General features: G+C 43.4%; 1 protein-coding gene across 1 annotated transcript in view; it reads left to right on the top strand.

The window, feature by feature from the left end:
- Positions 1 to 26,970, top strand: part of LOC109910930 (collagen alpha-3(VI) chain) — a 102,760-nt gene that overhangs the window by 4,798 nt on the left and 70,992 nt on the right. The window contains exons 2-3 of the mRNA XM_048608981.1: positions 12,376 to 12,473; positions 26,160 to 26,777. Coding sequence (XP_048464938.1) covers positions 12,389 to 12,473; positions 26,160 to 26,777 — 703 coding nt within the window. The 5' untranslated portion in view covers positions 12,376 to 12,388. The remainder of the gene's footprint in view (positions 1 to 12,375; positions 12,474 to 26,159; positions 26,778 to 26,970) is intronic.

Below are 26,970 nucleotides of genomic sequence, written 5' to 3'. Positions count from 1 at the left end.
CCCGAGGATGGGGGATTTCAAGACTAGGGGGTACATTTTTAAGATGAGAGAAGAGAGATTTTTTAAAAATGCAAGAGACAATTTTTTTACACAAAGCGTGGTTCGCATGTGGAATGAACTTCCTAAGGAAGTGGTGGATGTGGGTACAAATACAACCTTTAAAAGACATTTGGATAGATACATGAACAGACAGGTTTGGAGGGATATGGGCCAGGAGCAGGCAGGGGCGAAAAGTTTAGCTTGGAATTGTGTTCGGCATGGACTGGATGGACCGAAGGGTCTGTTGCTGTGCTGTATGACTCTACGACTGTATAACAGTTTGAACAGGAAGGCAGAGCAGGACACTGTCTCAGGATCTCCTGCCTGTTTGATCAGCAAAATAAATGGCCACATCCTAATCAGCAGATTAACAATCCTGCTAACAGGTTTTGTAGAGGTGAGTGACTTCAATAGTTTCTTCCTCTTTGGCTCAAGTGCCAGGAGAAGAGATTTCTATAGCAAACAGGAAATTTTAGATCTAAAATTAAATATGAACTCCAACGGAATTACTATCATGATTCAGCAATTTAGATAAAATATGTTTGATTGTAGCAAACCAAATAACTTAAGAAGCACAGTGGAAATGTTTTGAAAATGCTTTTCAATTTTTCTTAATCCTTTTGGACTATGGTTAGGTCTATATAACAGTTAACTGCACAGGATTACATAGAAACGAGCCATTCAGCCTGCCAGGCGTCTGCTATATGCTCCACATAGTCCTCTTCTCACTCCATATATCACTGTTGTGTACAGAAGGTTCCAAAGGTACTCTCTTCAAAGAGAGCTAACTACATTTTACTCTCACTTTCCGGAAACCTGTAGCCAGGGCAAGCACACAGCCTCACTGGATTGCAGCATTGCCCAAAAATGTACTCACATTTCTTTGCAAACACCTCATGGCAACTAATGTATCATGAAGTTCATTGTTTGGCAGCAGTCATAATGCATTCATTCTGCAGTGGTCTGCTTTGTCAGCTGCATTGTTGCTATTACAGCAAACTATAGAATGGACACTGATTCAACACGGGCTATCTGCTGACTGATACACAGCCTACTCAAACAGTAGGCATACAACAAGAGCTGTGCTGGCACTTGAAATGTGATAGAGCGTAACGCTGGCATACTGAAACAAGGCATGCTGTGTCTGGGCCACTCTGGAGGAGCTTCTCAGTACTCAGCAAAGTGGGAAACACAGTGTTGATGGTCTGTGGCATCCCAATCTCATGAGACACAACCCTTGCTGCCAGCTGTATGGCAAGTTGATGAAGAGCCTTTGCATAAGTAGAGGTGGAATAGGAAAAAGAGGAAGCAGCCTAGATATTCTGATCTGTTTTTTTTAGGAACATGAAACCAGTAAAGGTACCCCCAATTTCCTATACATCTACAGCGCCCCCCACCCCCCCTATCCTCTGACACTACTCATGGCACCATTCACATTGCGACAATTCAAATATATAAGTTGGAACAAAATAAATATTCAAAACCAAACTTATTTTGAGTCTGGAAGGTCTGTGCTGAGTCTGCAACATCTCTGCATGAGTGGTTGCAATCAGAGCTAACAAAGCCAGAAATTGCCTGAAAAATCTCAAAAGGTTTGGCAGCATCTGTGGAGAGAAAGCAGAGTTAATGTTTTGGGTCCAGTGACCCTTCTTCAGAATACAATTATAGAAGCCCTACAGTGTGGAAGCAGGCCATTCGGCCGACTAAGTCCCCACTGACCCTCCAAAGAGCATCCCATCCAGTCCCACCCCCAACCCTATCCCTGTAACCCTGCATTTCCCAATGCTAATCCTCCTAGCCTGCACATTGTGGGCAATTTAGCCTGCCAATCCATCTAATCTGCACATCTTTGGACTGTGGGAGGAAATGGGAGCACCCAGAGGAAACCCGTGTAGACACTGGGAGAATGTGCAATCCCCACACAGAAGTCCCGAAACTGCCTCCCTGGTGCTGTGAAACAGCATGCTAACCACTGAGTCACCATGCCACTCCAAAGAAACTGATTGTAGTTAGGAAAGGTTGGTATATATGCTAGAGAAGGGGTGGGGAAGGGGGAAGGAGTAAACTATTGGTGGATATGGAGCCCAGAGAGAGAAAAAAGTAGTTGGGCAGACAAAGGAATGGGTAACGGTCAGCCTAGAAGAATGAGTAGCTGCTATTGGGGACAATAAGTAGCTGACAATGGATTGTTTATGGCAGCAGCCCATGTGATGACATGGCCTGGTGTATGGAGCCTGGTGTGTAGCCATCAGAACTAGCTGGCTGACACGTAACGGCAAGGGCACTGGTGAAGTGACTATGTCAGAAGGGTGAATGCTGCCATATTGAGAGAGGACAACAGGTTAATGCATCATGGAGTCACACTCAGAGGGCACGCCTCATCAATCCTGCTGTTCTGTTGGGAAATTGCCAGAGCTGCGGCACCCTGTAAGACCTCATGAACACGGATATCAGCAGCCTTGAAGGCAGAACTCAAGATGATGAGCAGCTGCTGCTTTGTTTGTGCTCACAGAGGGGAGGTGATGGCCTAGTGGTATTATCGCTGGACTGTTAATCCAGAGACCCAGATAATGTTCTGGGGACCCGAGTTCGAATCCGGCAATGGCTGATGGTGGAATTTGAATTCAATAAACGTCTGTAATTAAGAATCTAATGATGACTGTGAATCCATTGTCGATTGTTGGAAAAACCTATCTGGTTCACTAATGTCCTTTAGGGAAGGAAACTGCCATCCTTACCTGGTCTGGCCTACAGGTGACTCCAGACTCACAGCAATGTGGTTGACTCTTAACTGCCCTATGGGCAATAAATGCTGCCTCGCCAGTGACACCAGCATCCAATGAATGAATAAAGGAAAAAAAAAACAAAAAACACACACGAATGATATCAGTCATCACTTCCATCATGGAAAAGATAGACCTGTATGTTTCATGCAAAACCCAGTGTCAGGTCCGTGTTGTGGGCTTGGACATTGAATGCAGGATCTCTGGCAGAATATTTAGTGCAACATACAGACCGCTCTGTACACCCATTAATGTTCTTCTGGATGCTGACCCATTTAGCATCCCTTCTGAGTTTCCTGCAACAGAATCCATCTGCACCAGCACCCTTCAGTGAGTTGACACTTACATTCCTCACTGTTTTCTTAGGAAGGTGCACGAAACTTAGCCCCTGCTGTCCCCATAATTCACCTCCTTTTAAGAGATGTAGAGTGGTGGTGTGGGGCTGTCTGCCAAGCAAGGAGGACACTACCCCATAAAAGCTGACAGGCTTAGGGACAAATGCCCTCTTGATTCGGTAAAGTGTGACCTATGTTACACATCCCTTTCCCCTGCCAACACCCATTCCTTGAAACTTCCACTAGACTTGACTGAGTATCCACATATCTGGTGATCAGAACATCCTCCATTGTGGCTATTCTAGACCATTTCTGATGGCACAGCTGAAACTAAAATGTTACTTTCCCTCCTACTGACTGACAGTTCTTGGACGAAGGATATATGCCATCAAATGAACATAATGTCCAATGACAGGCAGTTATGGCAAGAATCACATCAGGGGGTCCTGGAAATGGAAGCAGCAAAGCAGGCGGCACCATTTCTCAGGGCAATGCTTTGACCAATCAAGGTCAAAAATCACATGACACCAGATTATAGTCCTAATTTTTAACCTTGTCCACCCCAGTCCAACATCGGCACCTCCACAGTATTGACCAATCAAAGTCAACTTGCCTGGTTTAAAATTTAGACAAAACCAGGCAGTTAACAGTCGATTATTAACTGGTGCATTCTCCATGTTAATACCTCCACCAATCAGTATCCACTTGCCAACCAATCAGCACTCTCCACCCATCCAGTGTAAATGATGTCTTTTTCTCATTAATTTGTGTTCCTGCAAATTGTCCTGATTATAGCAAGATGTAAAGTTTCAACAACAATGTGTCTTTATCCAGCAATAATCAAGTTCTTTTAAATCAGACTGCCACTTTCTGGATTGCAATAATTCATAATATAAATATGATTCGCATCTCCAGACCAAATCTATCACAAATTATTTTAAAGTTTTGGCCTCAGGCTACTGACCCTCCTGCCTGGGGAAATGTCGGTCTTAATGATTGTAAGATGTTCACAAGGTTAATGTTGGCAGGGCTGATTTTGATATTCTTCAAACTTCACCACTGGTTGGTTTGTCTACGCTTTTGTGAGCGGAGTCTCTGAACACTGTGCTTTGACATGACCAGTTTGTGGGTACAGTAAAGGAAACTGTGTGATTCTTGTGATGACATCTTGGGGTCTTCCCCACAGTGTACAACTTGAAAAATTGTCCATGGGAAGAGCGTGAGAACAAACTCACTTGAGCTACAGCCTCGAACAGCTTGATTTCCTGGCAAAAGTAGTGCTTTTAATGACAATTTGCCACATGCAGTTTTAAATTTTCTTGTCAGATCTTTCGTTCAAAGTTCACAATTGTTGGGACCGCACAGAATCATAGATTTATAAAGATGCAGAAGGAGGGTGTTTGACCCATTATGTTTGAACAAGCTCGCTGAATTCATTGAGTACTTAGGGGAGGTGATGGCCTTGTGGTATTATCCCTGGATTGTTAATCCAGAGACCAAAGTAATGTTCCAGCGACCAGGGTTTGAATCCCACCATAGCAGACAGTGGAACTTATATTCAGTAAAAATCTGGAAGTAGGAGTCTAATGATGACCATGAGTCCATTGTCAATTGTTGAAAAATTGTTGGTTCGCTAAGGTCCTTCAGGGAAGGAAACTGCCATCCTTACCTGGTCTGGCCTACATGTGACTCCAGACCCACAGCAATGTGGTTGACTCTTAACTGTCCTGTGGGCAATTAGAGATGGGCAATAAATGCTGGCCTAGCCAGTGATGCCCTAATCCAGTGAATTAATAAAGAAAATTCTCCTGCCACTGGACTACATGGACCTACGAAATGGAACTTCTGAGTTGTTTATTTTATTTCTTGGGATTTGGCCATAATAGTAGCAATTTCCTACTCCTACTTGCCAGGGGCATGAAGAGCCTTTGGGCAGCCTGAATATGCATCTGAAATGGATTCACATGTAGCTTAGACTGGGTACGAGTGGTAGGTCTCTCCTCTAAATGATACTAAAGATCCATTTGGGTTTGATGAAAATGTGACAGTTTCATGCTCTGCTCCCAGGAGCATGAGGCATAATAGCAGAGGATCTTTACTGGGTGGCTATAAATCAGATTCCTGACAATGTGACGAAAGTTTGCAATTAATTTCTCAGAACTTTAATGTTGGGTTGAGCTTGTGACGGCCGACAATTGGAGAGCCCTTTTGCATACATTTGCAAGAGAATGATTGTCTCTCGTGATGCTCTTTAAATATGGCGCCAGCACCTTAAGCTGTAAGGTAATGGTGGAGTGGTCAATTCCTGCCTGACCCACTGCAAGATTCATTGCGCTCCTTGTGCATTCATATGTAATAAACTAACAGCCACATAATGGCATGAGTCAAGCTGACTCACTCCTCAGTGGGAGTAATGCTCACATCTAAGCTCAACATTGAACTTAGCTTGTACAACGGAAGTTTTAAATTTAGCCTTTGATTGGTGCTAATCCACAAATTCCGAGATTTGTTTAATTCCATTTACTATGTCAAGATTTGAACTCATGATTTCAAATTTCACGTCATAATCATAGGTACCAGTCTGCATGATCTTACACTCACACAGAGCTGGATTTTCAGACCATTGAAGAAGTCCCATTGCTGGAAGTGTAATCCTATGCTGTGGGTGTTGAGAACATGCAGTGTCACTTTGCACTGAAGTCTTGAGCTATATTTTGTGCTCACGTCTTGGAAAAGAACTTAAATCCAGAACCTTCGACTCAGAGGCAATAGTGCTACCAAGTGAGCCACTGCTAACTTGAACTGTAGATATCCAAAGGGGTGGGCAATTCCTCATTTGTCCATTGTCAATAAAATAAACATACAGATAAGTGAATGGAGGAAGATCAACTGGATGGACAACATATGGCAGGACTGAGAGATGAGGAAAGACTGGATTGATTGCGTTTGTACTCGCTGAAATTTAGAAGAATGAGGGGGGAATCTCATAGAAACACATATAAAATCCTGATGGGATTGGACAGGCTAGATGCGGGAAGAATGTTCACGATGTTGAGGAAGTCCAGAACTAGGGGTCACAGTCTAAGAATAAGGGGCAAGCCGTTCAAGACTGAGATGAGGAAGGATTTCTTTACTCAGAGAGTTGTAAACATGTGTAATTCTCTCCCATAGGAAGATGTTGGGCTCAGTTCATTAGATATATTCAAGAGGGAGCTGGACGTGGCCCTTACAGCTAAAGAGACCAAGGGGTATGGGGAGAGGGCGCGAATGGGATACAGAAACTGCATGATCATATTGAATGGTAGTGTAGGCTCAAAGGGCTGAATGGCCTACTCCTACACCTAATGTGATGTCCCTAATTGTCTTGGCCTAGTTGTACTAATGTGTTGAGCAGTTTTGCTGAAAAGATGGTAGTTAGTTGCACTAGTGCACCCACTCCATAAATGTGGAAGGTTTAATTCATTGAAGGTCCTGGCCAAACTAGCAAAGAATGTTGAGAGAAAGTGTTAGTTTTATTAATTGTGCGGAGCTCATTGCAGCAAATGTAAAAGACAGATGTGAAACACCCAACTTTGAGAACCTCTCCAACCCTCTCACCCACTCCAACCTCTCCCCCACAGAACGTGCAGACCTCCGCTCCCTCCGCTCCAATCCCAACCTCAACATAAAACCTGCAGACTTTGGAGGCGCAATTGTAGTATGGCGCACTGACCTCTACATCGCTGAGGCCAGACACCAACTCTCTGACACCTCCTCCTACCACCCCCTTGATCATGACCCCACCCCTGACCACCAAACCATCATCTCCCAAACCATCCACAACCTCATCACTTCAGGTGACCTCCCACCCACAGCCTCCAACCTCATCATTCCCCAACCCCGCACTGCCCGCTTCTATCTCCTTCCCAAAATCCACAAACCTGACTATCCTGGTCGGCCCATTGTCTCCGCCTGCTCCTGCCCCACCGAACTTATCTCCACCTATCTGGACTCCATTTTCTCCCCCTTGGTCCAGGAACTCCCTACCTACATCCGTGACACCACCCACGTCCTCCACCTCCTCCTGAACTTCCAATTCCCCGGTCCCCAACACCTCATCTTTACCATGGACGTCTAGTCCCTATACACCTGCATTCCCCTTACAGATGGCCTAAAGGCCCTCCGCTTCTTCCTGTCCCGCAGGCCCGACCAGTCCCCCTCCACTGACACCCTCATCCGCTTAGCCGAACTCGTCCTCACCCTCAACTTCTCTTTCAATTCCTCCCACTTCCTACAGACAAAGGGGGTGGCCATGGGTACCCGCATGGGCCCAAGCTATGCCTGCCTCTTTGTAGGTTTCGTGGAACAATCCCTCTTCCATACCTACACTGGCCCTAAACCCCACCTCTTCCTCCGTTACATTGATGTCTGTATCGGTGCCGCCTCGTGCTCCCACGAGGATCTCGAACAGTTCATCTACTTCACCAACACCTTCCACCCCAACCTTAAGTTCACCTGGACCATCTCTAATACCTCTCTCTCCTTCCTGGACCTCTCTGTCTCCATCTCTGGCAACCACCTAGAAACCGATATCCATTTCAAGCCCACCGACTTTCACAGCTACCTAGAATACACCTCCTCCCACCCACCTTCCTGCAAAAATGCCATCCCCTATTCCAAATTCCTTCGCTTCCGCCGCTTCTGCTCCCAGGATGAGGCATTTCACTCCCGTACATCTCAGATGTCCTCATTTTTCAAGGACCGCAACTTCCCCCCTTCAGTGGTCGAGAATGCCCTCGACCGTGTCTCCCGCATTTCCCGCAACTCATCCCTCACACCCTCTCCCCGCAATAACAACCAAAACAGAATCTCCCTCATCCTCATGTACCACCCCACCAATCTCCGGATCCAACGCATCATCCTCTTACACTTCCACCATCTGCAATCCCACCCCACCACCAAAGACATTTTTCCCTCCCCACCCTTGTCTGCTTTCCGGAGGGACCACTCTCTCCGTGACTCCCTTGTCCGCTCCACACTCCCCTCCAGCCCCACCTCACCAGGCGCTTTTCCCTGCAACCGCAGGAAGTGCTACACCTGCCCCTACACCTCCCCCCTCACCCCCATCCCAGGCCCCAAGAAGACTTTCCACATCAAGCAGATGTTCACCTGCACATCTGCTAATGTGGTATACTGCATCTGCTGTTCCCGTTGTGGCCTCCTCTACATCGGGGAAACCAAGCGGAGGCTTGGGGACCGCTTTGCAGAACACCTATGCTCGGTTTGCATTAAATAACTGCACCTCCCAGTCGCGAACCATTTCAACTCCCCCTCCCATTCCGCAGACGACATGTCCATCCTGGGCCTCCTGCAGTGCCACAACGATGCTACCTGAAGGTTGCAGGAACAACACTCCTATTCCGCTTGGGAACCCTGCAGCCCAATGGTATCAATGTGGACTTCACAAGCTTCAAAATCTCCCCTCCCCCTACCGCATCCCAAAACCAGCCCAGCTCGTCCCCGCCTCCCTAACCTGTCCTTCCTCCCACCTATCCCCTCCTCCCACCTCAAGCCCCACCCCATCTCCTACCTACTAACCTCATCCCGCCCCCTTGACCTGCCCGTCCTCCCTGGACTGACCTGTCTCCTCCCTACCTCCCCACCTCCCCACCTACACTCACCTTTACTGGCTCCATCCCCACCTCTTTGACCGGTCTGTCTCCTCTCCACCTATCTTCTCCTCTATCCATCTTCTAGCCGCCTTCCCCTCTCTCCCTATTTATTTCAGAACCCCCTTCCCCTCCCCCATTTCTGAAGAAGGGTCTAGGCCTGAAACTTCAGCTTTCCTGCTCCTCTGATGCTGCTTGGCCTGCTGTGTTCATCCAGCTTTGCACCTTGTTATCTCAACTTTGAGAATGGTATTTTTTTCTAGGGGATAGGAAATAACTTTGCTCTGACGTTGTTTGGGGTCTGGAGGTCGGGAGGAGGGGTGGTGGGAGGGTTGTAGGTGAAATTACTTGGGAGGTACTCAAAATAAACTTTGAAGATCACAGAGGACTAATTTGAAGCATTATTTAGGTCTGAACGGGCTATGGGTCATACAGTTGTCAGAATGTCTGCATGTCCTCTAAATAATAATAACCAGAGCTTCTGTATGCAGTTAAATTTTATGTGGTCATTTGGAAGCATTCTTGGACTTTCCAATATTACTCTCAGGGTTCTTTCAAGATTTACTGTAGCCTACAGGGATGAGGGCAAGGGTTGTCAGCCGAAGTTAATTTCCTGCTTTTCTAAATTTCCAAGAATTAATATGTTCCAGTTGTCACGAACTTGGTGCGGTTTAGAGGACAGAATTGAGTCCACATTGATGACTCATCAGCTTCATACCTGGGATTAACACAAACCATATTTCCACAGATCCTCTTTGGCGTGGTGCTAAAATCTCCTGCTGGCCAAGTGGAATGATTAGGTTTTCCATTGCAATGATAAATAGAAATCTCCTGGAAATTTCCTTGCAAAATGTTGAGCTGAATCCTTGATGCGCTTTTAAATTTGGGATGTCTTATCCTAAGTTATGGAAGTGACAGAGATATTTGGTCAAACATAGGCAGAGGTATTCCATGTAAGTTACAATTTGATGTAATTTATGCCGTTTATAACTTAGCAACATTGGATTGAAGTAGTCACTTGTAAGGATGATAATAGAATTGAGACATAACATAGAACAAAAGTAAACCCTTGTTCCAAGAAAAGAAAAAGCTGAAAGTTGGCCTAATAAAGATCTTTAAAATTATGAAGGAGTTTCTCTCTATCTCATTTTCCTCCTTTAAGATGCTCCTTAAAATTTACCTCGTAGGTCAAACTTTTTCTCATTTGTCGTAAAACCCTAAGAAGCTGTTTAATATCATGTTGTCCATTCTGGAAAAAAGGTGATATTCAGGAACAAATTACTGCAGATGCTGGAATCTGAACAGAAAAAAAAAATGCTGGAGATCAGTGGGTCAGACAGCATCCATGGAGAGAAAGCAAGTTAATGTTTTGAGTCTAGAAGACTCTTAATCAGATGCCATATCTACCTCCTTTGTAAATTGAGGGATGACCAAAGTGCATTGAGGCTGTGAATCTCAAACCCATGGAACATGTCATGTAATTTGCCCACAAAGATCTAAAAGCACATCATTTCTCCACTTGGCATCTCATGAAGCCATCAAATGAACAGCCAAACTAGACAACCTATTACAAAAACAGTAATTGCTGGAGAAACTCAACAGGTCTGGCAGCATCTGTGGGGAGAAAGCAGAGTCAATGCTTTGAGTTCAGTGACTCTTGATCAGAACTTGGTCCAGATCCTGCCAAATTTCTCCAGCAATTTCTGATTTTGTTTCAGACCTCCAGCATTCACAGTTCTTTGTTTTCTTTTATTAATTTTACCATAGAACCTTACAACATAGAAGCAGGACATTCAGCCCATCCAGTCCACACCAACCCTCCAAAGAGCATCCCACCCAGACCCAACCACCCCCCCACCCTATCCTGTTACCCTGCATTTCCCATGGCTGTTCCACCTAACCTGTACATCTTTGGACTGTGGGAGGAAACTGGAGCACCCGGAAGAAACTCTTGCAGACAAGGTGAGATTGTACAAACTCCACACAGGCGGTTGCCCAAGGGTGGAATCAAACCCAGGTCCCTGGTGCTGTGAGGCAGCAGTGCTAACTACTGAGCCACCATGCCACCTGTTATAAACTTTTCCTGTTATATGAGTATAACAGTAGCATCTGCCCTATTATTTGCAATTTGTTGTCAAATTTTGTTTTTCTTAATGCTCCTGAAAAGTACCTGGGACATTGGATTATATTAAGGGTGCAATATTAATGCAAATTGTTGTTGTTTTTGAGATTTGGTATGGCAAGAGTACTGATTTTACCTATCCTACTTTCTTTAAGATGTTTCTATTCTGTTGAGGTCTTGGAAATAGTTCAGTTTTAGCAAAAGTTTATCTGTTTCAGAAACTTGAGCAAAACAAAAAAAAAAGCCTTCTACTGCACTCTGGTACTGAGGAAGAATTACACAGAAGTGATGTCTTTCAGATGAGATGTGCACCCTTATAGGTGGACATAAAAGATTTTTAATTTGAGCATGAGGGCAGAGTTGTCCCACCCATCCCCTATTTTGCAAACAATTTAATTCCCATCCAGCATCACTAAAATGCAGACTTATTTGGTCATTTGTTTCATTGATCTTTATGGGAACTTGTTGTGCACAAATTAGCTGATGTGTTTCCTACATTACAGAAGTGACTACACTTCAGAGTTACGTAGCTGGTTTTAAAGTGCTTTGCGATGTTATGAAATTATGAATGGTATTAACTCATGTCTTTCTTGTTACACTGTTAAACTCTCTAAGATTATCTGCAAACATAAGAAACCATTATGATGGGGAAATATCAACAAAGAATTTTAATAAACAAAATCAAAGCTGTTTTCTCCAGTAAAATGCAAAAAATATGTAAATCATTTGGAAGAGTGTCTGGGTCCTAATCTAAAGTTACACAGGGAACACTTATTGTAAATATGTTCCAGGCATACAAGGCTTCATTTAGATGCAATAACATAACTAAATGAAGTTGGGGTTCATTTTTGGGCGGTTATCTTAGTCTTATCTTAAAAACCTGTTGGAAAATCTCTCAGTATTATCAACATGTATCTATGCAAATAATATATTCCCGAAGCCCTTTCTCTTTACAGGATGAATGGGTTTTGCACATCCATTGCATATGTGACAGAACTTATGTTGTTGGGTAGGTAATAGTGCTAATTATATTGTGAGGACAATACCAAGCAACTGAAAGAGTATGCAAACGTAATATTTACTGTGGCTAATCCCATGACAATAGCCTCACAAATTACGAGGTCAAAAGATGCAATTATGTGAATAGAGCTATGTGGTGAAAAACTTGAAGTCCTGTTCATTGTGTACTAAATGAAAGATTTTTCTTTGGAATCAAATCAACAGAACTGTGGTATTGATGAAATGGATCAACTCCAGCAAAGTTGCATTTACTCTGTCTTGACTGTAAGGCTGTGAAAAGCTGAGGTTTTGATTGTTACATGGAATTTCCTGTTAATCAATAAGTCCAGTTGCAGCAGAGACCAAGAGAGTTCGTTTTGATAAGGGCAGCAGTGCTAATATTAAACAAATAAATGTAACTGCTGTGTTTTCTTTCTTTGCTTCTGTAGGGAAATTGTCAGAATGTTTTTCAACGTGGCTCAGTTTGAAGCTATACTGATTGGTCTCCTTTTCGCAAGTTTGACCTCGACTTCTGCTCAGCAGCCTGGTATAGTGCTCTTCAATTAAAATACTGATTCTTTTTACCTGTGGAATCTCAAAGAACTATCTCCTTAGTTCGTAACCAGTTGCAAACCCAGGAAAATCTCCTGTGCTCTCCCCATTAATATCGCATGCCAAAATAGTTGTTTACAATGATACTTTAGTTAAGATATACCAGAATTTTATTCTTGCTATGGGACAAATGGAAAATATTATACAGGACAAGCTACAAAACTAACTCCCATGGGATAAGGCATCAGAAAGACATTTCAGCGCACTTCCCATTTTGGTGAAGTCAGCGATCCTGACACAAATTTTACACGAAATAGTTGTAACTTAAAGTCCGCTTTGTATCATTGTCAGTGCTTCCATAAAACCTTTAAAAAAAGTGTTTTCTCAGAACATCTGCTGAAAATTACTTACATATTACTGTATGCAAAATCTGCCATGAACCGTTGATGGAATAATAAATGGCTTTCAAAATATTTCTCAATGTATTTAACAACAGTAAAGTTTAATTAAAACAACTTTGAAAAAGGTTAACATTTAAATCATAGTACCACTCTACCATATGTAAGCAACCCAATTTTAATGAAATAACCTGATTTTATTGAATGAAAACTATTTTTCAAAGAATATACAAACTATTTTCTACATGGATTTGTAAAGATCTAATTCTCAAATATACAAACAGTCAGCTGTGTCAGTCATGATGTCAAGAGTTCATATGGTGAAGAGACTCTATATGGAGATGCAACTTTATGCTCTAAGTCTAAGAGTATAAAGCATTCATAGAATATGGAATCACTGAACTCCTACAATGTAGAAGCAGGCCGTTCAGCCCATTGAGTCCACACTGACCATACAAAGAGCGTCCCACCCACCTACCCTATCCCTGTAACCCAAACCACCTAGCCTGCACATCTTTGGTCTGTGGAAGGAAACCAGAGTACCCAAAGGAAATCCACACAGACACAGGGAGAATGTGCAAGCTTCACACAGACAGTCGCCTGAGGGTAGAATCAAACCTGAGTTCCTGGTACTGTGAGGCAGCAGTGCTAACCACTGTGCCACAGTACTGCCCCAAAAAGTAACTTGACACGGGTGGGATTCGAACCCACGCCTCCAAAGAGGCTAGAGCCTTAGACCACTCGGCCTGTGACAATGGGAACTTACAACTTTTTGAAAACAGTTTTTACATACTGTATTCTTAGATTACTATTTAGATCGTCCGTCAGCCAAGGTATGTTCCAACAACACATATTGTATCGTACATAATGTACCAGATTGTCTCAGTGTCACAGATGGCTTTGCAGTTCTCCAGAAAACTAAACATTGGCCTGACACAAACGTGGATGAGCTCAAGGAAGCAACAAGAAAACAAGGCTTTGTTTTCAACAGCAAAACATGTTAAATCAACATGAACCAGATCAAACGGTATTAGACCTGCCCCTACTAAAATAGAACATATACAGAGGATGCCTATATAACAAGACAAAGGTTTTTCAGTTTCTTCGACTTTATAATTTTGTATATTCTGGAATTTGCAGCAAAATATCTTTACTTTTGCAAAGATCTCCACAAAGATACACTTGGCACATTTTTTGATCTATCAAAAATGCACTGTGCCTTAGCAAACATATTCTCCAATATTATGATCCCACTAAGCTTACCACGTTGGAAGTAGATGCATCCCAGAAAGAGATCGGGGTCATGTCCATTTCAGGATGGCACAAGCTTATTGCATTTGGTTCTAACACTCTTAAATCAGTTTAGGCAAACTACTCTAATACAGAAATGGATCCTCTCACTTTAGTTTTTGGAGCACAAAAATGCCACACAACAATCATTTCATTGTTCATACTGATTACAAACTATTGGAAATGTTCTCTTGAAAATTTCTCATAAGTGCAGGTTCATGACCATAATGTCGACTTCTGAAGATCTAAGAGTATGATTTCAAAGTATGATACAATTAAGGCCCACAGATGATTGTTTCTGATGCTCTTCACAGATTTCTGAATCATAACCAATATTTTCCATGACCAAGGATACAACCGCATCCTGGTGACTGACTATTTCACCAAATTCTCTTTTATGAAACAAATGAAAAGTTCCATTGTTGCAGCAGTTCCTGACAAATTAGCAGCCATATTGAGTTTATTTGGTAGGAAAATGCTTGAATTTATCATTAAGGAAGAAATAGCAAGACATCTAGGTAGAAATTGTCCCATCGGGTAGATACAGCAGGGGGTCCTGAAAAACAGGTCATGTTTAGCTAATTTACTGGATTTCTTTGAGGACATTATGAGTGCGGTGGACAATGGGGAACTGGTGGATGTGGTATATTTGGATTTACAGAAGGCATTTGAAAAGGTGCCACACAAAAGCTGACTGCATAAGATAAAGATGCATGGCTTTATGGGTAATGTTTTAGCATGGATAGAGGATTGGTTAACTACAGATAGAAAAGATGGGATAAGTGGGTGTTTTTCTGGATGGAAATTAATGGCCAGTGGTGTGTCTCAGGGATTAGTGTTTAGACCACAATTGCTTACAATTTACATAGATAATTTGGAGTTGGGAACCAAGTGTAGTGTGTCAAAGTTCACGGATGACACTAAGATGAGTGGTAGAGCAAGGTGTGTGAGGACACAAAGTCTGCAGAGGGAAATAGCTAGGTTAAGTGAGTGGGCAAGGGTCTGGCAGATGGAGTACAATGTTGGTATATGTGAGGTCATCTGTTTTGGTAGGAATTGCAGCAAAATGGACTATTATTTAAATGGTGAAAAATTGCAGCATGCTGCTGTGCAGAGGGACCTGGGTGTCTTTGTGCATGAATCACAAAACGTTGGTTTGCAGGTGCAGCAGCTAATTAAGAAGGCAAATGGAAATATTGTCCTTCATTGCTAAAGAGATGGAGTTTAAGAATGGGGGAGGTTATTCTGCAGCTGTATAGTATGCTGGTGAGGCCACACCTGGAGTACTGTGTACAATTTTGGGTGTCCTTATTTGAGAAAGGATGTAGAGGCACTGGAGGGGGTGCAGACGGTGTTCACTACATTGATCCTGGAGTTAATAGGGTTGGCTGATGAGGAGAGATTGAGTAGACGCATTGGAATTTAGAAGAATGGAGGAGGGAGGGGATCTTATAGAAACATATAGAATTATGAAGGGAATAGATAAGATAGAAGCAGGAGAGTTGCTTTCACTGGCGGGTGAAGCTAGAACTAGGGGGCATAGCCTCAAAATAAGGGAGAGCAGATTTAAAACTGAGCTGAGGAAGAACTTCTTCTCCCAAAGGGTTGTGAATCCATGCAATTCCCTGCCTAGTGAAGCAGCTGAGGCTACCTCATTGAATGATTTAAAGGCAGATTTTTGAACAATAAAGGATTTAAGGGTTATGGTGAACAGGCAGGTACGTGGAGCTGAGTCCATGAAAACGGTGAGCCATGATCTTATTGAATGGCAGAGCAGGCTTGAGGAGCCGGATGGCCTATTCCTGCTCCTTTTTCTTATGTTCTTATCTCTAGTGGCTGAGAACAGTCCACAGTCTACAAATCTTTCAGGTCATGTGCTGCCAGTTAATGACCATCAACCAGTAAGAGACAATCTAACCACTGCTTCTTGACACTCAATAGCATTTTCATCACTAAACCTCCCCCTGTCAACATCCCTGGGGTTACCATAACTAGAAAGTCAACTTGACTCACCATATAAACACAGTGTAGACAAGAACAAGTCAAATGCTAGGAATGCCATTGCAAGTAACTCACCTCCTGTCTCTGCAAAGCCTGTCCACCATCTCCCAGTTCAAATGGCAAGGGCACAAAATGTACTTGGGTGGGGGATTTTGACGTCCACCACCAAGAGTGGCTTGGCAGCAATACTACTGAACAAACTGTTCAGGTCCTAAAGGACATAACTGCTAGACTGGGTCTGCTGCAGGTGGTGAGGGAACCAGCAAGAGGGAAAAACATACTTGACCTCATCCTTACCAATCTGCCAGCTGCAGTTGCATCTGTCCATGACAGTATCGGTAAGAGTGACCATTGCACAATACTTGGGGAGATCAAGTTCCGCCTTCACATTGAGGACAACCTCCATCATGTTGTGTGGCACTATCACCGTGCTAAATGGGATAGACTTCGCACAGATCAAGCAATTCAAAACTGGGCATCCATGAGGTGCTGTGGGCCATCAACAAAAGCAGAATTGTACTCCAGCACAATCTGTAACCTCATGGCCTGGCATATCCCTCACTCAACCGTTACCATCAAGCCAGGGAATCAACCCTGGTTCAATGAAGAGTGCAGGAGGGCATGCCAGAAGCAGCACCAGGCATACCTGACAATGAGGTATCAAGCTGGTGAAGCCACCAAGCAGGACTACTTGCACGCCAAACAGCGAAAGCAGCAAGTGATAGACAGAGCTATGCGATCCCATAATCAATGGATCAGATCTATGCTCTGCAGTCCTGCCACATCCAGTCGTGAATGTTGGTGGACAATTAAAGAACTTACTGGAGGAGGAGGCTCCACAAATATCCCCATCCTCAATGTTGGAAGAGCCCACCACATCAGTGCAAAAGATAAGGCTGAAGCATTCGCAGCAATCTTCAGACAGAAGTGCCAAGTGGATGATCCATCTCGGCCTCCTCCAGTGGTCCCCAGCATTACAGATACCAGTCTTCAGCCAATTTGATTCACTCCACATAATATCAAGAAACGGTTGGAGGCACTGAATACTCCAAAGACCATGGGCCCTGGCAACATTTGGGCAATAGTACTGAAGACTTGTGCTCTAGAACATGCCACTCCCTTGGCCAAGCTATTCCATTACAGTTACAGCACTGGTATCTACCCGACAATGTGGAAAATTGTCCAAATATGTCCTGTACACAAAAAGCAGGACAAATCCAACCTGGCCAATTACCATCCCATCAGTCGACTCTCAATCATCAGTAAAGTGATGGAAAGTTTCATCAACAGTGCTATCAAACAGAACTTGTTCAGCAATAACCAGCTCAGTGATGCCCAGTTTGGGTTCCAGCAGGACCAGTCAGCTCCTGACCTCATGACAGCTTTGGTTCAAACGTGGACAAAAGAGCTGAATTCCAGAGGTGAGGTGAGAGTGACAGCCCTTGATATCAAGGCTGCATTTGACCGAGTGTGGTATCAAGGAGCCCTAGCAAAACTGGAATCAATGGGTATCGGGGGAAATCTCTCCGAGGGTTGGAGGCATACCTGACACATAGGAAGATGGTCGTGGTTGTTAGCGGTCAATCATCTCAGCTGCGAGACATCTCTGCAGGAGTTCGTCAGAGAAGTGTCCTTGGCCCAATAATGTTCAGCTGCTTCATCAATGACCTTCCCTTCATCATAAGGTCAGAAGTGAAGATGTTCGCCAATGATTGCACAATGTTCAGCACCATTCATGACTCCTCAGATACTGAAGCAGCCCATGTTCAAGTGTAACATGATCTGAACAATATCCAGGCTTGGGCTGACAAGTGGCAAGTGACATTCGTGCCACACAAATGCCAGGCTATGACCATCACCAATAAGAGACAATCTTACCACCGTCCCTTGACATTCAATGGTGTTACCATCACTGAATCCCCCACTGTCAACATCCTTGATGTTACCATTGATCAGAAACTCAACTAGACTCACCACTTAAACGCAGTGGCTACAAGAGCAGGCCAGAACCTAGGAATACTGCAGCGAGTAACTCACCTCGTGACTCCTCAAAGCCTGTCTACCATCTACAAGGCACAAGTCAGGAGTGTGATGGAAGACACCCCACTTGCCTGGATGACTGCTGCACCAGCAACACTCAAGAAGCTTGACACCATCTAGGACAAAGCAGCCCACTTGACTGGCACCACATCCACAAGCATTCACTCCCTCCCCCCACTGACACTCAGTAGCAGTAGCGTGTACTATCTACAAGATGCAACACAGAAATTTACCAAAGATCCTCAGACAGCACCTTCCAAACCCATGACCACTTCTGTTTAGAAGGACAAGGGCAGCAGATACATGGGAACACCACCACCTCCAATTTCCCCTCCAAGCTACTCACCATCCTGACTTGGAAATATATCACCATTCCTTCACTGTCGCTGGGTCAAAATCCTGGAATTCCCTCCCTAATGGCATTGTGGGTCAACCTACAGCAGGAGCAAGAATCCAGGTCACCACCATCTTCTCAAGGGCAACTAGGGATGGGCAATTCATGCTGGCCTGCCAGTGATGCCCACAGCCCACAGCCCACAGCCCACAGCCCACAAATGAATAGAAAAAAAAAATCAGGAGTGCAATGGAAAACTCCCCAGTTGCCTGAATGGGTACAGCTCCAACAACATTCAAATAGCTTGACATCATCCAGGACAAAGCAGCCTGCTTGATTGGTACCACATCCACAAGAATCCACCCCCTCCACCACCAATGTTCAGTAGCAGCTACTATCTACAAGATGCATTGTATGCTAGCTACAAATTATAGAGAGAGGCTGATTGGCTGGGGCTATTTTCCCTGGAGCATTGGAGGCTGAGGGGTGACCTAATAGAAATTTATAAAATCATGACGGGCATGGAAAGGGTGAAGAGCCAAGGTTTTTTCCCCAGGGGAGTGGAGTCCAAAGCTAGAGGGCATAGGTTTAAGGTGAGAGGGGAAAAATTTAACAGGGACCTAAGGGGCAACTTTTTCACTCAGAGGGTGGCGCATGTATGGAAAGAACTGCCAAAGGAAGTTGTGGAGGTTGATACAATTACAACGTTTAAAAGGCGTCTGGATGGGTATATGAATAGGCAGGGTTTAGGGGGATACAGGCCAGATGCTGGCAAATGGGAGTAGATTAATTTTAAGATGTCTGGTCAGCATGGACAAGTTGAACCAAAGGGTCTGTTTCCATGATAGTAGGAACTGCAGATGCTGGAGAATCTGAGATAACAAGGTGTAGAGCTGGATGAACACAGCAGGCCAAGCAGCATCAGAGGAGCAGGAAAGCTGATGTTTCGGGCCTAGACCCTTCTACACCTTGTTATCTCATATTCTCCAGCATCTGCAGTTCCTACTATCCCAGTCTGTTTCCATGTTGTACAACTCTATGACTCTCTGACTCGGGGTACAGAAAGTGGGTATTTAACACAACATCTGCTTTGCTCACTATCCTCACCTTAATAGTCTCACAGAATGCACTGTTAATACAGTGAAGCCTGTGATCATTAAATACAAAACTGTTGGCCAAATATTTGGATAGCTATATTAAATCTTTGTTCTACTCAAGGCAATGGTTTGCCCTCACCAGCAGTTCTCATGTTTGGATGAGAGGTCTACTCAGCCCTTGCATCATACACTCTTACCACACAACCACATGTACATGATGCATTGTTAGATAGAAGAGAGAAAATGGTATAAAAGCATATCGCAAGACGAGACAGTTGTCCCATACTGACCAAGACAAAGCATCAGAATTCAAGATCTTTGTCCAGATACATGAGTCCATGGAAGTGCACTGCAACATTGAGTACAGCAGAGGTCATAAAATGTTGTCACAAACAATGGTCAAATCCCACCGCAAAATATTTGAGTTGTAGGTGACCAAGTGCCCATCATTTAAGAAGACGACTCTGCTAATGAAAGTATAACATCAGATAGTAACCAGACATCCATAATGCAGGATGCATATCCAACCACAACACATTCTATGATGAAGCTACACAGCTGAGTAATGATAAATATATAAGGACTAGATATGGTCTTATTGTGCATGTTTACAAGGAATTTGCCTGGCCTGGAGAGTTTTCTGTTTTACCGAAGATCTGTAGCTTGGGTTGTAGCTGGAGTTGTTGGTTGGTTCGCTGGGCTGACTGGTTTTTGTGCAAACGCTTCATTCCCCTTCTAGGTGACATCTTCAGTGCTGTCTAGCCTCTGTTGAAGCACTGTTGTTCTGTTCCGTTCTGAACTTGTACGGTCCGGTCTGTCATGGTGGGTCGTTCTGTTTCCGGTTTTGCTCCAGAGTGATATGTAGATGGGATCTAGCTCAACATGCTTGTTTATGGCACCAGTGGTTGAAAACCAGGCGTCCAGGAATTCTTGTGCTTGTCTTTGTTTTGCTTGTCCTTGTACTGTAATCTTGTCCTAGTTAAGCTGATGTCCTTCTTTGTCGGAGCGAACAGAAATGAGGGAGAGTTGGTCATGCTGTTCTGCTGCGATTTGGTGTTCGTGTATCCTGGTGGAGATTTTCCCATCCATCGGTCCTATGTATTGCTTCTCGCGGTAAAAACCGAAAGAACTGCGGATGCTGTAAATCAGAAACAAAAACAGAAGTTGCTGGAAAAGCTCAGCAGGTCTGGCAGCATCTGTAAAGAAAAAAACAGAGCTGACGTTTCAGGTCCGGTGCCCCTTCCACAGAACAGCCAGACCTGCTGAACTTTTCTGGCGACAACGGTGTGGACTTGTTGGCCCGAATGGCCTGTTTCCACACACTAGGGATTCTTTGATCAGAGATAGTAGGAACTGCAGATGCTGGTGAATCCGAGACAACAAGGTGCAGGGCTGGATGAAGACAGCAGGCCAAGCAGCCTCACTCTCTGCTCCTATGATGCTGCTTGGCCTGCTGTGTTCATCCAGCCCTGCACCTTGTTGTCAGGGATTCTTTGATACTGTTTTTGTCCCTCTGTTGGTAAATGTTGGTATCTGCAAGTAGTTGTTGTGCTTTTTCAATATAGTTCGGTTAATGCACTGTAACTGTCAAGCGGCCTTTGTCTGCTGGTAAGATTATGATGTTCCTGTCCTTCTTTAGTCCTCTTAGCGCTTTACTTTCTGATGTGTTGAGTGTGTCTGACTGGTTTTTCCTATTTAGTGAGTCTCTTCTTACTTCTGGTCCTGTTTTGCTCGATAATGATGGCCTGTTTGAGCGTTGTGGTCCACTTTTGCTTGGTTGAGTTCAGGTATAAAGATTTTTAGTGCTACATTTCTCGTTCATATTTGTGGAGGCGGTTATGGGTTCCGTTATTACAACTCTCAAACAGGCCATCAGTATTGAGTAAAACAGGACCAGAACTAAGAAGATACTCACACTACAGGAAAAAACTGACGAAACTGATGCATAGCAAGGACAAGAACAAAGCAGACACATGGATAAGAAATCTATCAGACAAACACCTAACAGGCACTGAGAAAGCTGGCCTGATACAGGGACTTTACTATAACCACAAGGACGCTAACAAAACAGACTTCCTGGCTGCACTCGAAGCTACACTGAAATCTAATAGACTCATGGCCAAAATACCACAGGCCATCCAACAAATTATAGTCCCTTTTCTGAACAGGAGAAACTAGTCAAACACACTCAACACATCAGAAAGCAAAGCCCTCAGAGGACTAAAGAAGGACAGGAACATCATAATCTTACCAGCAGACAAAGGCCGCTTGACAGTTACAGTGCATTAATCGGACTATATTGAAAAAGCACAACAACTACTTGCAGATACCAACATTTACCAACAGAGGGAGTCAGACCCCACTCCACAATTACAGAACAGGATCACCTATACACTAAGGAAATTACAGCGGACAGGCCAAATAACAAGAACAGGCTTCCCGAAAGTGAAACCCGATGGATCAAACACCCCCCGGATTCTACAGACCACCCAAGGCGCACAAACTGGACATCCCCCTCAGACCCATAGTTTCCTTACTGGGCACACCGACACACAGGCTAGCCAAGGAACTACAACATAGACTGTAACACTTCGCCAATGGATGAACTCACTTCATACACTCCACATAGGAATTCCTGAATAACATCAAAAACATAAAAATCCACAAGCATGAAATGATGGTCTCCTTTGATGCTACGGCTCCACTCACCTCTATCGACATGACATTAGCAAAGGAGACAATGGCTGCATTACTAGACAATCCGAGACTCTGTTTAAACAAGCAATAACACATTACAACACCCTGGAGCTACGCAAAAACGAAGAGGGAAATCTATACAAAGTCTTTGCAAACAATGGGTATCCTAACAGCTTCATCCACTGATGCCTGGCAAATAAACAGCACCGAGAAGACACTGTATGCCCCAACACACTGGCCACCCTACCCTATCTTAGAAACATATCGGAACTGACTGCAAGACTCCTACAAGATTCCTCTTGGAATAAAGGTAGCACACAAACCAACAGCCACACTCCGCCAGCTACTCTCAAAGACAAAAGACCCCATACTCGCAATGAGCAGGACAAATGTGATATACAAGATACCATGCAGCAACAGCGAGAAGCAATACATAGGACAGATGGGCAGGAAACTCTCCACCAGGAGACACAAACACCAACTCACAGCAAAACAGCACAAACAATTCTTCCTCGTTTCTATTCACTCTGACAAAGAAGTACATCAGTTTAACTAGGGCAACGTAGTAGTACATGGACAAGCAAAACAAAGACAAGCCCAAGAATTCCTGGAAGCCTAGTTTTCAACCACTGGTACTATAAACAAACATGTTGAAATAGACCATCTACATACCACTATGGAGCAAAACTGGATACAGAACTATCCACCTTGACAGGTCAGGAAGGAACGTTTCCCCATGGTGTTGGGATCAATGCCTGGGGCCCAGATTTAGGTTAAGGGGCAGGAGGCTTTGAGGACATGTGAGGAACATTTATTTTCACACAGAGGCTGATGGGAATCTGGAACTCACTGTCTGTAAGGGTAATAGAGGCAGAAAACCCTCATAACATTTAAGAAGTATTTAGATGTGCACTTGCAATGCCAAGGCAGGCAAAGCTATGGACCAAATGATAGAAACTGGAATTAGAATAATTAGATCCAAAACAATTAGATGTTTGTTTTTGACTAGCACAGACTTGATGGGCCAAAGAGCCTTTCCTGTGACTTCTATGACTCGATGACCAAAGTATTGTCATAATATATAAGGATTATTACTGACATATATCCTTGTGGATGCTTATCAGAATGTTTTCCATTCTTCAAAGGGAAAGAGGGGGAAATTGTATAATTGCTCAGATTCCCGAAAGCCAATGTATCTTTAAGACAGTTTAATGACATCGCAACATGTGGTCTTCTAGTATAAGTGGTCTTATGCTCCGTCATTCAGTCAATGGTTAGTTGGACAGACAACTGGTCTGCTAGTCAGTTTATTATTTAGTAATCAACTAGTCTGAGTAAACAGAAAGTGTATAAACATTTGAGACATCATATTAAAATATATAGTTAGTTGTTAATAAACATCCAAATATAAGACTCAATAAGAACCCATCCCTCAATGATATTTATTACAAGGGCTAACATATGGAAAATCCCACGGAGCACAAGAGAGGTAAAGGCATTCACTTCCTTGATGACCAAGAACTTGCCAGCAGCAGTAATAAAAATGCAGGAAACTGGGCAAGCTGAGAAAAATGACAAAGGACGAAAATGTGTTTATATAACAAATCCTTTCCGTTCTGAGAGAAAGAGAAGTGAAGAAGAAAATGAAGCAGAAGAACGTTAGTTTTAATGAGGAAAGAAAACATTATTAAGATGGATCAGCTATCCTGCCAACCAGGAAGACAACATGAACAAAAAGTTGACATTTCCTCATGAAAATTTAAAGAACAGTTCCTCAACCATCAAACTGTGAATGAGATCACAAAGATTGGTAAAACCCACCTCAGTTTTTATTCCTGTGAGACTTTGGTGAGAGATCTAGGACCATATAAAGTTTGTCAGCTCTTTGTAAAGGACTAAACTAAAGAGTTGATCTTCAAATATGTAAAAGTAATGTACATCAATTGTGATGTAAGAGATCACATGAAGAGAGATGCCAAGTCTGAGAGTGTAGATAGTTTATAGAATGCTGTGTAAACAGTAATCTTATCAACAATAACCTTAAAAAGGTTGTCTTAGACCTCAGTACCCTCTTTCTGCTAAGACTGAAGAGTGGAAGATTACTACCACAATAACTGAAGATAGGGATATTTTTGTCAGATCCTTAGCAAATTTATAAAAGAAAAATAAAATGACCTTTACAAATGTACACATTAATGTCTTTGTGCCCAAAAGTTCCAGTTTAATCAAAAATGAAAAACAGAAATTGCTGGAAAAACGTAACTGGTCTGGCAGCATCTGTGGAGCGATGTCAGACTTAATGTTTCAGGCACAGTGACCCTTCTTCAAATCACAATGAAATTCCAGCTTAATATTTGGAGCCTCCTTGAAAGATTGTAAATAATGGAAATGCCCTTAAGTAATTAATTCTCCCTGCGAACATAGCAGGTTTTGTGAGCTGGACCCCAGGATGATGTGCAGAAGATCACTGAAACTTGATTTTCACTGAATGCATTTTGTGCTTAAAATTCTGCTATCTTTTGGGCTGAAAGCAGAGGAATTTCACTGAAAAATTCAATGCAATATGTTGACATTCCAGGTCAAAATATTATATCATAATTCTGAAACACTGAATGTAAGGTAGGAGACAGCAAACTGTAAAATCCATAGTGCCCTTTCACGATTTTGAATGATGAGGTTAAAGCCAGAGGGCTGGATTCTACTTTCAGGGAGTAGACATCATGGGCAGATTTGGAAGCAGCTGTACCTTCTGCTTCTGAATGGGCCAGTTTTGCGAACACAAACTGATTTAATGTCTGCCTTTTCTAAGGATGCCCTATCTCTTAATATCTGCTGGGATGTTTATTTCTTTGAAGCAACTTCAACCCGTCCAGTGCCCCACCATGGAGATGAAGTCCTGCTGCCAAAAGCTACTAGGCAATTGGATGATCTCTGGTCCCAGCAGGGCCACTGGTGTTGTTAGGGCTGGACCTCCAAAAGAAACAAAGGCCCATGAAAAGACATACCCTTTTTCTCAAAGCTTGAGTGTTATGAGCTGCTGGGCTTGTAACCTGTCACCAGCCTCTACCCAATGCCAACGAGATAATGCTGAAGGTAGTTAGTGGTCCTTAAATAATCATTAATTCATAATAACCTTGAATCATCTTGAAGCTGATAAAGGTATTTGTAAGGAATGACTGTAAAAAATAGATAGAAGAGAAATGTGGCTGCCAGCAGGGACATTTTATCCCTATCCTTTCTTTCTACGTGTACTCCATGTGAAACATAGATGTGTTATTTTATTCAATTATGAGGGATAATCGGATTCGAGCCATCTGAACTGGCGCAAATCTCAATTCACTACCAACTAACTGGCAATCAGGTTTACTTCAGTTTTGAAACTTGTTTTGGCTCCCATCTACGCAAGGAGCTGTTCTGTAACTTAAGAACTTTATCCTTTGTGTTGGAAACACTTTTCACCAATTAGAATGAAGTACAACAGCAAACGTAGAACATAGGAGTGCAAGGTTATTGGAGGGCACTTGTCACTTTGAGTTTTCCAATATTAGAACTAATTGCCACTGTGAATTTTCTTGCATCTGCTCCCACAGCCTGTATTGTAACTTTGCTGGGTTTTCATGCAACTCCAGGTAATTTACTGTGCCAGAACAGGTGTCAGTAAAGACATTCCTAATTTATATTTTGCATGCTATCTGTTAACAAAGCATGGACATGGAAACAGATTATTGATGTGGGTCTCAGTTTCATAATAAATTATGCTGAGCTTAATGAATATTAACCTGTACTGATTGTCACAATAACTGTAGTTTCTTCTGCTTTTGAAGCCTGTAGAGAGTCATCTCTTGCGGACATTGTATTCCTGGTGGATGGGTCCTGGAGTATCGGGATCCAGAACTTTAAAAATATTCAAGAGTTTCTCTATACCCTTGTGAATGGATTTGATGTTGGACTGGACAAAGTTCGGATAGGCCTCATCCAGTACAGTGGAAATCCTCGCACTGAGTTTTTCTTGAATTCCTATAGTGATAAGAATGAGATCCTGCAGTATCTACAGCAGCTGCCATACAAAGGAGGAGGAACAAGAACAGGGCTGGGCCTGAAGTTCATGCTGAACAAGCACTTTGTGGAGTCGGCGGGCAGCAGGGCATCAATGGGGGTACCGCAGGTGGCCATTGTAATCACCGACGGGCAATCCCAGGATAGTGTTGGACCACCCGCAAAAGCACTGAGGGACCGAGGGGTCACCATATACGCCATTGGCATCAAGGATGCTGTGGAGAAAGAACTGGAGGAAATTGCCAGTAAGCCAGCTGGAAATTATGTGTACAACGTGGCAGACTTCGCAGCCCTGAGAGGAATTTCACAGGCTGTCATCCAATTTGTTTGTACCAGGGTGGAAGAGGTGACTCGTCAAGTATCTCAGGTCTCACAAGTTTCCCCAGGTATTGTACCTCAGAAATCATCCAGTTTGGCAATTGTAAGTGTTGCACCTGAACTTTTCGGCTTTTGCTAATTCTTTAAATTTGATATTCCTGCACTGTCTGGTTATATTTAACCCCTTTTCTAGACACACTTTCTGCTCTCTCTTTGTGTTTCATCCCATTCCCCTTTCTCGCTGGATTCCAATAACAGACG

Source organism: Rhincodon typus, chromosome 2, assembly GCF_021869965.1.
Source record: "Rhincodon typus isolate 14 chromosome 2, sRhiTyp1.1, whole genome shotgun sequence".
NCBI lineage: Eukaryota > Metazoa > Chordata > Chondrichthyes > Orectolobiformes > Rhincodontidae > Rhincodon > Rhincodon typus.
This window is presented reverse-complemented; position numbering and strand designations above follow the sequence as displayed.